The following is a 12,351-nucleotide window of genomic DNA, read 5'->3' as shown; positions in this document are numbered from 1 at the left end:
TGAAAACTTTGGGTTTCTTTAGAAAGTCAGTTGTGTTGGATGGTGTTTTGCTGGGACAGACATGTGAAAAAGTGTTTTCTTGAAGTGGACACAGATGAAGGGTGTTTTTCTAAAGCAAACACACAAAAGGACATATGACGAAGGAATATAAGAATGACCCACAGACAGCAGGAGCTCGAGCATTGGCTTGCTTTGCTCTGCCTTTCTTTGCTAACAACACACATGTATTGGTTTGCCTTACTTTGTGTTGCTGATTTCCACCTGTGGTTACTCCACAGAAAGAAACATACCAATAAACTGTTGATGGTGTTCTGCGTGCTTTTTGCTGCTTCCACAGACCCAGACCAATTGGCAGAATGATGTCAGCTGATACAGACTCACTTGGAGTTCTGCTAAGACAGACTCAAGTGGTGAGGCAAGAACTGTGGGATATTTGGAAGTATAAATAGGACTCAACAGACAGTGACGGGGCTTGAATAGCTAGCTTTGTAGTTGTTCGTTAGACTTTGCTGATCTTCATCGAGAGAGTCGCAGCAGAGAACTTCTCCTGGCGTCCGTACTGGTCTTGGCTGACTCATGCTGATTCAGCGGAGGCCTGGCTATTTCTGCTGGTGTTTGTGTTTGCTATCCCAACACTACTGAACTGGACTGTTGGTGTATTTGTGATGTGTTTGCAGGTGGATCTAGCTGCTGCTGCTGATTCCTGTGAACTGAACTGCTGATTTCCTGACATGCAGATTGTATTTGCTCCAAAAAACAATTTCTAAATAGGTCCACTTTCCCCGTATCCTAATATCCTTTCTTTTCCACTACCCCTAGTGGCTGGTGGGCTAGAAGGGAAGTTAAAGCATTTAAGAACCCTTATTAAAAGTATGTTTTGAAAACAAAAATCAAAGCTACAATGTAGTGTCTTTAATCTCTCCTAACTAGTTGTTTGAAGTCTATTTTGTCAGATATTAAAATGGGTAGGTACACCAGCTTGCTTCTTAGTCTGTTTGCTTGGAATATGTGTGTTTTTTTCTTGAATGCAGCAGAAGGATGTATTCTCTTTTCACATCCCGTCTCTTAGTCTGCAGTTTTGTTTTGTTTTTTTTTACCTTTTTTTTTTTTTTCTTTTTTTTTTTTTTGGAGCTGAGGACCGAACCCAGGGCCTTGCGGTTGCTAGGCAAGCGCTCTACCACTGAGCCAAATCCCCAACCCCTTTGTTTTGTTTTTTTTAAAGGATATTTAGACCTCTGATGTTGAGAGATACCAATGATCAATGATTCTTGATTCCTGTTATTTTGTTGGTGGTGGTAGTGGTACTGTCTGTGTTTTCCTGCCTTTTTATTTTGCTTGAGTATTTATTCCTTGTGTGTTTTAAAATGTACTTAACCTCTTGGTTAGGGGTTTCCTTCTCATACTTTATGCAGGGCTGGATTTGTAGGTAGAGATTGCTTAACTTCAGTTATATGGTAGAATGTCTCATTTTTCCATCTATGGTGATTGAAAGTTTTGCTGGGTATAGTAGTGTTAGCTGGCATCTGAAGTCCCTTTGAGTTTGCAGAACATCTGTCCAGGCCCTTCTGGATAAACTTTTTGAGAAGTCAGGTGTAATTCTAATAGGTCTGCCATTATATGTTACTTGCCCTTCTACCCTTGCAACTTTTAATAATCTTTTTATGTTCTGTACATTTTGTGTTTTGATTACTACGTGGTGAGGGGGAATTTATTTTCTGGTTCAGTCTATTTGCTTACTGTTCTGTATGTTCATTATATGGAATTGGTTGCTTAAGCTCTTTATCTCTAGTTGTGTCGTTTTATATATGCTTATTAATTTTGGCCTTATAAAGTAGTTTTCTAGAGTTCATCAGTATAGTTTTTTAGATTTATGTAGTGCTCTTTGTTGTGCTGTCTTAAGGCTTTTTAATTTCTTTTACTTCAGTTATTATTTCCTTTCTGTTACTATGTTGTTTCCACCGTCCACCCCCCTGCCACCCCACCTTTCCCCTTTCACGTTTGTTTTGGAAAGGGTAGCTGGAAGGCTGTCTGTGTCAGTGGCATGGGCATTGTTTGTGACTCTTTGTTATTTCTGTGCAATACATATCCAGTGTGTATGTGTGGCTCCCTTTGATTGTTCTCCTGCTACTCTTATGTTTTAGTAGCATTCATTTTTTTTAGAAAGTTTGTCATTTGTATGTTCTTCCACTTATCCTCATGCTTGCTCTTACTATGACATATCTTAGACCATTCTAGATGCTCGCCTATGTGCCAGCATTTCCTAGACATCTTTTGAGTGCCTGCTGGTGCTTCCCCAATACATTGTTCAAGGACTTATGGGCAGTAGTACCCTCTTCATGTTTAAAACTTTAAAAACTTGAATCAGTACTTAATATCAGTTTAGATGAACTTACAATACTTAGTCTTTTGAACATGTACCTTATAGTTTCTTGACAGTACGGTGGTGGTGTTATCCTCCTGGATATTTTACTCAGGCTATCTCCATTTAAACATGAGAGTTTTGTGAAATTATGTCTATTTAGACAAAAAAATTAAGAAATCCTTCACTGGTAATATTATATTCAGTGCAGAAAATATGATTTCTCTTTTGTGTTGGTTTAATTAATTTCTAAATTATAAATTATTTTAAAATAAATTATATTGAGAAACAGGTACTTAGAGAAGAGACATCCTTAGAAATGATGTTAAAGAAATTTTAGCCAATGTGGTGAACATTTATTATGCACTAGCATTATGTCATGTGCATAGTAAAATGGAATTGTTCATCTGTATTTTCTGCATATCAATATCTTGGATTTCCTAACCTTTTTTAAAGGTGTTTATAAAACCTTCCTGATTGTAGACTATGGCAAGCCATTGATTGCCTGGTTGGTCCTCAGGACCGAGGCATATGCATGCGGATCTACTGTTCAGAAAAGAGTATGCCAACGTTGTTGTTGTAATAACTTCTACCGGCACTGTCTGGAGTGATGCTGCTCCGTGCTGGTTTTGAGGAATATCCATCCCGCTGTAGTCTCCAGTATCACGTGAGGGAGTTAGCAATTTCACTGGCACTGGTGCAGCTGTTCCACTTCTATCTTGAAAGATACCCCTTTTCTGATCAGGGGTGAATTCTTTCTTTCAGGAGCTTGGTGTGTCCTTGTTTATGTGACAGCTTCCCTGCTGATTTTGATGGACCCTGATACTACGATTGATTTCCATTCGCTCCGAATGTGTTTTAACACTGAGAGCACTCATTTCCTGTGTGCTGTGTTGTTATCCTTCCTGAACTGGGAAGGTTACGGGTTGGTCTTCCATCCTTTCTCTTCATTTCCCATAGCAGTCGGGTTGATAGTTCTTTCCTGTAAGTCTTCAAGAAAAACATTGTTGATGAGCCAAGGTGTGAAGCCAGTTTTGATACAGTATTTGCAGCCTCATTCAGTACCAGGAGTATGTAAAAGGAATATGAAACTCCCTGCCCATTGTGCTCTATGTGTTTCTATCCAATGCTGTCTACTGAGTCTGGAGGATGACCCTCCCAGGTATGTAACATGTCAGTATATGAGTCTTAAAACATGACAGACAGCAAGTGTTATTCTTTAGAACGTTAGTCACATTGCCTTCTTGCTTTATATCTAGATTTTTCTCAAAGGTACTTTGGGAGTCTTTCATTAGATTTCTCAAATGAAATCAAAATCAGCCCCAAATTTAATTTACACTTAACTTTTATAATGTGTTAGTACCACTGGTTATTTGAACTCAGTTATTTAGTGAAGTATTTTAAATTGTTTAAGTAATCAAATGCGTTTGTAGCTTACTGGTATTCCTATTCTTCAAGATTATTCTCACCGTTGCATATTAAGAGCAAAGTTAAGACTATACATTTAAGGTACAGAAATAGCAATGTTCTAAATATGGACTATTAGTATCTTATTAGTTTTAGAGAGTAGCAGTGTGTAGGAAATATTGATAATAAAAATATAATAATGTAAATTTAGCAACCTATGTCCATATTTTAAATTAATAATTTATGAAATATACTGTCCAGTGTAAAGACTCAGAGAAATATTAAATCTGGAATTTCATGTCTAAGGAGGTACATATTTTTAAACTTTGTTTGGAAAAATGTAAGGCATACTGACAAATAGAGATCTTCATATACAAGTTAATTTTATTGGTAACATTTTAAAATTTATTTTTTGGCAGAAGTATATTAAAAGTAAATTATGGTACTTTGGCATTTTACCCAAATATTTACATATATGTGTATCTTCAAAAAACAAAAAGCATTTACCTTATTATTATGATTGCATTGAAGATACACTTTTTGGGTGTTTTTTGTTTTTTTGTTTTTTTGGTTTTTGGTTTTTGGTTTCTTCTGAAGTTCTGGAATATGGAAAGGTGATTATCTTATAGAAAGAATGATCAGTTTGTTTGCAAAGAGAAATACTAGGAATTGTTTTAGATTAAAGGTATCCCCTCAAAAACAGATGGTGTTCCATTTCTAATACATGTGATTGATACCTCATTTAAATATGGGGATTGAAATGATATAAAGCCCTTAATAGGAATAAATAGAATAGGGAGGGCCCTATCCCAGTAGGATTTTGGGAGACTTGAGAGACAAAAATGCATAGACGGAAGCTTACGTGAGCACAAGGAGATGCCCATGTGCAAGGATGGGATGCTTGGGCCACCAACACAGAGTAGAGGGTGTGGCCCGCTTATCTTCCAGGAAGCCTTGGAAGACTGTCTCGAAAGTAACATGTTTATGATTTTTATAAAGACAACAAGAACCACCTGATTTATTTGTTCTGTAAATATTCATGTTAATGAACGATGGCGTGTGTGCTGATCAGATATTATTCCAAGTAGTTACTCTGTAATGGGCGCTGGTGTAAGATTTCTATGTTTAAATAACTTTATCCTTAGAGTATCACTTTGAAGGAGATACTATCCTTATTTCATGGATGATTAAACTGAAATTCAAAAGAAGCCAAGTAATTTGGCTAGAACACAGGCAGGCCCAGGAGGTAGAAATGGCCTCAGACTGGTGGAGTAGAGTCCAGAGCTCATGTCCTTGACTCTGCGTCTTGAGTCCTATGAACTGAAAGCTGAACTTTCTTTTTTTTGAGGAATCGCTCATTTATACTCAAAGTTTCTCATTGCTTGAAGACTTCACCCTTAGCGGGAAAGGAAGCTTATGCTTTTTTCCCCTGTGCTCGGTCTATCACTCACTCCTACCCTGGTGGCAGAACCCAGAGCTGAATGAACAGAGGTGTCCTTCAGTAATTGGTTAGTCTGCTTTTGGTACAGAAGTGATTGTTTTCCAGATCTTTCCTTCCTCAAGGCCCCTCCTAGCAATTGACACCTATCACCTATTGAGCCATCCCGAGCTTCTCCTGACTCCTCCCACGTACGATGACAACTGGCCACTTCCCTAGGTTTCATCTGAGAAGCCTGCCCTGCCTCCCACTGTCGCTGCACTGCTACTGAGCCGACCCCACGTTCCTGCTGCCCACCCCAGAGCTTTATATTCATGAATGAGAGACTCACACAGCCTTTACGATTTGTATGTCTAAAATGGCCCAGTGGTTGGGCCGCTTCCTAACCTCCACGTGGCTAAACTGCCTACCTCCGATATTCTTGAGTTATTGCTTACTGAAACCTACATTCCAACTTGACTGCCCTGGACCCAGATGTGCAGCTCTCTTGGGCTGCATTCCTGGCATCTTCATGACCGCTTTGCTCTCTGTCTTCTACATCTCTTAGGTGTGTTGTCTCTCCTCCTTCCCAGGGATGGTGGATCTCTCTTTCCCCCTCCTGTGTCCCTTGCCCAGGAATCCTAAAAGTCCCACCTCTGCCTGCCCTACCCATCCACTGGCTGTTGGCATCTTTATTTACCAATCATAAACAACTGTCTTAAGTGCAGGACACTGTAAACAGGTTTTAGGGGAACATAATTAGCATGAGAATACAGACAGCTACCTCTCATGCCTTTTGTTTACACTTTCTGCTTCTCTTTCCCATTTAGCCTACTGCCAATGCTTCTGATGCTGTTCCTTGCCAGAGGTTTTCAGTTACTTGTGCCCTAGTTTCTTAGAACAGCCTTCAAAGTCTCTTTAAAATACTCCAAGCCTTTTGGCCTGTGTTGATTCCACTGACCTCTCTGATGCCAGCACATACAGGCGCAGGCCCTCTCTGGCTTTCCTTCCTGTGTTGTTCCTTTGTTTTCATCTCTAGAAGTGTATCTTCTCCACCCTTAAATGTTGCTTCTTCTCTGAGTTTCTATGATGGATGTAAGCTCCTCTTGATCAGAAAATTCACAGGCCGTTATTGTTCTCAGAGCAGGTGTTTTCTCCAGATCTATGTATGGGCCCACTTCCTCTTCCTTTCTTTTGTGTGTAGCCAATGGCAAAATCTCAGCTTTTGGTCAAATGGATGGAAGTTCAAATCTCAACTTCACCAGCTACTAGAAGTTTGTTTTGCACAGAGACCTAACCTCATGCATCCCATATTCTGATTCTCCAGAAAGACCTTAAAATAAAGTCCTTTTAGGGAAAATTGAATGGTTTAATGAGCACCAGTACTAGCCTTTCCCAGTTAGCAAGGACCCCAAAATATGCGTTTTTCTCTTAAGTTTGTAATTCCCAAAACTTATCTTGACCCCTGATCCACTGTACGTAAGCTGGCTCATTCTGTCTGTGTGCTGCCGATTCAAGTCCAGCAGAAGGCTGTAGAAAAGAGTATAAAGTGTGTCCAGTTTGTCCTGCCTCCTCCCCTAGGTCTGTTCAACTTCTAAATACAAAGAAAAGAGAAATGCTTTTGTGTGTTGTGAAAATAGCAAATTCCCAGGGACACAAGTAGACCCTGATAAACTGCCTTGTGGTTTAGGGGATCTACCATTGTCAGGGTGAGATTTCCCAGGAAGACTAAGTATGGACTCAGGCTTCAGTAAGAGTGGAGACGCTCCTGAGTTGTGCATGGAGAGCTGTCCCTTGTGGAGAGCAAGGTACTTCCCATGCAAAGTGCTTCAGGAGACTCACCACAGATGCCCCTAGTTCACTCACCGAAGTGCAAAACAGAGCATTTAAAGTCTGACAGCATCAGGTGCAAAGGAGACCAAAAGTAGAGCCTTAGCTGCCTAGAGCTGGAGCACACTGTGTGGGACCTGCTTTGGCCAGGCAGCAACGGAAGTGGACTTTTGAGACAGGCTCGCCCAGTGCAGGGATGTTTTGATTTTTAGTTCATTCATTTATCCAGGTTATGATTTACTGGGCGTCTTAGTACAAGTGAACTCCCCCTTGCCAGTCATGAGTTTCCAGGGGAATATCTGTTTGCTTAAAGTGAAAACTACTATGTACCTGTTGTTTTTCCTTTCATATGATTTAAGCTCAGTCACACTTCACCCTGAATGGGAGCTCGGCTGGAGAGGGGACTAATTTAGGCTTCCATGAGTTTGGAGGGCGCCCGTGGCTCTCCTGTTCTCTCCTTCCATCTGTCCTCTTCTTTCTGTTCTTCCTTTTATATCAGAAGAGGGTGTCTTCAAAGGCAGAACCTCGTAACCTGTGTGGAAAGAGGTGAAGAGAGTATGTGGTGGTCTCTGGAATCCAGATGGCTACCTGAGAAGAAGGCAGTTAGGAGCAAGATTCAGTCTGCGCAGAGGAGGAGCCAGAGTTTAAGCTACAGAGTTTCTTGTCTTGCTTCCCAGTGCACGTTTCAGCTGCCATGTGGCTTACTGAAGCATCGATCTGAATCTGAGCTTCCTCTTAACCTTCAAGTTCCTACTTAAAACATACTTAAACTGTATAATTCATTGATTATTTTGTGGTGCATGTGGTTGTGCGTGCGTGTGTGCACGCATGTGTGCATGCGTGTGCTTGCGCGCTTGGACACATGCGTGTCTGGAGGTCAGGAGGTTAGAAGACAACTTGCAGAAGGCGATCATCTCCTTTTGCTACGTGAGTTCCACGTTGGTCCCAGATACCTTTAGGCTTAGTGCCGAGTGCCGAGTGCCTCGCCCTGAGCCACCTCACTGGCCTACAACTTACAAGTCTCTTTAGACGTAATTATAAAGGGCATGTCTTCAGAAAGCAGAGTGTTGCTCACTGGCTTCTCCATCCCTTCCAGGTTTATCTTGCAGACTACGGACTTTCCTACAGATATTGTCCCAACGGGAACCACAAACAGTATCACGAAGATCCCCGAAAGGGCCATAACGGGACACTAGAATTTACAAGTTTGGATGCACACAAAGGAGTCGGTAGGACACTCTTTTCTGGTTTATATTTCTATTTCAGAACAGTGATTGGGTTGAGAGTGCAGAAGCTGCTACCCGAGATGACCATTGCATGCTCAGGCTAAAGGGTGAGCACCTTGGTAAGATTTTTTGTGAGAAGCCCTGTTATCTCAGTAAATACCTGACAGAAACCATGTGACCAGACAGAGCCTGTGGCTCTCGACAACAGAGCCAAGTCTAATACTCCTCAGAGTGAGAAGTCACAGGTCTGTATGTGAGGCTGCTTGGCTGTGCTGAGGGGGCATCAGAGGCAGGGGTTGTCATTATTATCCTGTTTGCTTCGTGTTCTTCTCAGAGCCTCGAAAGAGACATTCTCTCAACAACAGCAGTATCTTCTGAACCCCCAAAGTGTTAACTTGGGAAATCTCTCCCAGTCGCCTTTCATAGATCTTACTTATTTAAACTCACTTTGATGGTATTGGAAACACATTTGCAGGTAAATTACATACATAGCCCTTTTATTGGATATTGATTGTACTGCCTTGCATTCCAAGGCAGACTTAATTCAACAATTCCCTAATTAGTTAAAGTCATAACCTATGTCTTGTATTCATTTACCATTAATTAAACCTTAGCTGTTTATTACTGTGCAGTCCAAATCCAATAGCCAACCCAGAAAGCCATGGAAAAGGAAGTAGGAGGTCAATATTGAAAATATATGGTGCCGAGTCCCACTGATGGCTGCCTGGCTCACAATCAATATGCTCAGTGCAACTGTACTTCCTTAGTTGCTCTGTCAGCAAGACAAAAAGTCAATTCTAATGTTATGCTAGTGAAAAAAAATGGCGATTATTAAAAAACTTTGGCTTTCAAAATTATATTCTTTGCAAACTTTGTTTATAAAAGTATTGTCAGATACGGTAATGCAAACAGATAATTTTTAAACAGCTCTGAAAGAAATCATCTTCACTGAACATCAATTAGACATTTGTACTGGTAATGGTTGTTGAACTCTTCCCCTAAACTAATACTTTCTAACGAGTTTTAGTTGGTGCAAACAACTGTATATTATTGCCTTTCCTATTAAAAGGACCATTGACCATGTAATACAGAGGGTGTTGATCATTTTCCCAAGCAATTAAAACCCACAGTCTTGTAAGGAAGAAGGTGGAGCCAGTGTGTTGACTGTGAGCCACCTTCTTAGAAGATTGTCCAGACAGTTTCCGAATTACAAGTTGGCTTTCATACTCTGCAACAAAGTAAAAGAAATCATAACATGTCTCAAGTAGAGAAAAGGAATGATCAGTATTGTGTAGATTTCATCAGTTACATTGTTAATGATGTAGTTAACACCTGAAGGTAAAATGTTACTTGGCTTTGGTTAAATTACAAAAGGTGGAAACAAAGTGATGATTAATAGAGATACTTTTTAAAGCAATTTATTTAGATTTATTTATTTTATGTATATGAGTTTGGCCTGCATGTAACTGTGTGCATCACATGCATACCTGGTGCCCACAAAGGTCAGAAAATGGCATTAGATTGCTGGGAACTAGAGTTCAGCACATTGGGAACCAAACCTATGTCCTCTGAAAGAGCAGTAAATGTTCTTAACCACTAAGTCATCTGCAGCCCAGGCAACAGTGCATTGTAACCTTGTTCTCTCATTCTCAATGAGTAGAAGAACTTTTGCCAGACTTAGTTGTGATATAAAATAGACTTTTCAGAGATACAAACAGACTCCTTACCTAGCATTGTGCCTGGAAACTCAGCACACAGATTCTAAAGTATTGTTACTAATGTTCTAATGCTGATTCTGTGGAAGGGACTACTTAACCATAGAAGGAGAAGAAGAGTGGTTTGTCTGTTGTTTTAGCCAAAGCTTGAAGCTCAGTATTTCTGAGTGTCCTGTAGTCAATTTTGCATAGTACTTTTTGTATTGTCTTCATAAAATATTTAATACAATTTCTGCTCTGTTCTCAAACTTTCCTCTTCCATGGTATGTATTACTTGGTACACATAGATTTCACCACTCTGGGTCTTGGGGAGAAGATTTGGCTTAGCACAATCATAGACATGGTGCTGCATCCAGAAAGAAATCTTCAGAAAAGAGACAGGCGAACTATTTTGATATTTACAGAGAAGTCTTGTGCTTGAATGAGTATTCATTTCATCACAGATGATCCAGCTTTCCTATGAAACAATAGATTTCTTTCATGTATTTAGCATGTTAACATTTGTATAAATACATATCTGTATGTCCCCATATGTCTACGTGTATGTTGATATATATTCATGTATTTGCTAAATGTATGTGTATTGGTTCTGGTATAAAAATGGAAGATTGGATATTCTCACAGGTATTAACAGTATTCCTAATATTTTCCATTGAATTTTGCAAAATAAAGTATTTCAGCTTAGAATTTTGTTAGAAATGAACTAATAATTTAGCCATATTTAGAAACAAGAACAAAAGTGTTCAAATCTTGTATGTAAATAGAGAAAATCATATCTATAAATATTCATATGTTAACTATTAATAAAGCCACTATGTGGTTTAGTATCAGAAAAAATATTTTCCTAATTCAGTCCAGGGGAGCAAGCACTGCAAAAGAAAGCATCAGGAAACAAGGAGAGTTGTGATGAAACAAACCCGTAGTAGTTAGGAAGGAGTGTGTTCGCAATGGGCAGGCTGCCTACTGACCTCCCGGACTCCCCTGGTGCTTATCTAGGCACTGAGCACATAGTGTGTAATGATCCATTTGGTCCTCTTCCTCCATGTTTTCTACTCCTTGTTCTTGTAGCAGGCGTGTAGATAGAAGGAGAAAAAGAAAGGACCAGGTGTGCTACTAAGTAACTCACTAAACCCCAGAAGGTGTGCGGAGGGACATACCAAGATGGGATGGAAGGATCCATTCTTCTGAATGGATGGGAAGAGAAGGTTCCCAGGAGTCCTGATGAACGCTGTGACTTTTAGACATGCCAGGTGCTCTGCCAAACTCAGTACTCTGTGTGACCTCAGGGTACTTTCTGCCGCTGACTTGCTTCATTCAGTGTAAAACTAGAGTAAGGACATTAAGCTTGTTCTTCATTATTAATTTCTCGCTCCATAAAAACTAGCATGTACGAGCACTGACATACTTTGTTCTTGTTGCAAGATAATTAAAGAGAATTATATGTGTGTCAAACACACTGCTTTAGAATTTGTTGCATTCTTAGTAATGTTAAGAAGCAATATTTGGATCAATGTGTAATATGGATTTTTGTAGATTTTTCTACTCACTGGGGCATGCAGTCAATACCTAATTTCTCTAGAGACAGACTGCATTTAACAGAGTGAGCTTTCTTAAACACGTCAGACCTGGGCTGAGTATGTAATACCTATTCTGATTTGACATCATCGATGATCATAAAATATGATTTCCAAATTGCATTTTAAATGTCTGGTTGTATAAGATATCCAGTCTCAAAAGAAGCAAAATATGCAACATGCTTTAAAAATATTTTTGCCAGGAAATCCAAGTCTTGCGCTGCTTCTTGCATAGTTTCATTCTGGTTCAGGACTCTGACTTACAAAATACCCGTGAAGGAAACTGAGAACGTCTTTTCATGTAATAAGCTGGTGAGATGGCATGGGGCCCACAACGTAGATTCTACCACTAAGTCAAAGGGCCAAACATGTTTCTATTACCCGATATTAAGCAATACCATTAAATATTGGCATGCCCTATATTTCCCAAAAGTCAGAAAACTATACTGTTAATATAATTTCTAGGTGAATTTGATTTTATATATATATGAATATAGTCTTTGTATATGTATATAATGTATAGTCTCTAGTTAACATGGAAAGACAATGAAGTCATTGTTTCCATGTGACATCTGTCCTTTTTTTACATTTGAATTTTTATTACATTTATTTTGGGTGGGTGGGGTACTGTGGCACAGGTGTAGAAATTAGACAACAGCTTGACAGATTTGATTCTTTCCTTCACCATGTGGGTACCAGGGGTCAAGCTCAGGTCCTCAAACTGAGTGGCAAGTACATTTATTCACTGAGACATCTGATTCACACATCCCGTTGACATTTATATATGTCTCTTTAAGTTGTGATTGACTTGTGTGGTTAGGAA

General features: G+C 39.7%; 1 protein-coding gene across 1 annotated transcript in view; it reads left to right on the top strand.

The window, feature by feature from the left end:
- The window catches only part of Vrk2 (VRK serine/threonine kinase 2), a 120,723-nt gene that overhangs the window by 85,184 nt on the left and 23,188 nt on the right, over window positions 1-12,351 (top strand). The window contains 1 exon segment of the mRNA NM_001401405.1: window positions 8,110-8,242. Within this exon segment, the coding sequence (NP_001388334.1) occupies window positions 8,110-8,242 (133 nt within the window).

This window comes from Rattus norvegicus, chromosome 14, assembly GCF_021556685.1.
Source record: "Rattus norvegicus strain SHRSP/BbbUtx chromosome 14, alternate assembly SHRSP_T2T, whole genome shotgun sequence".
NCBI lineage: Eukaryota > Metazoa > Chordata > Mammalia > Rodentia > Muridae > Rattus > Rattus norvegicus.
The sequence above is the reverse complement of the archived record's forward strand: the minus strand, read 5'-3'. Positions and strand labels throughout refer to the sequence as shown.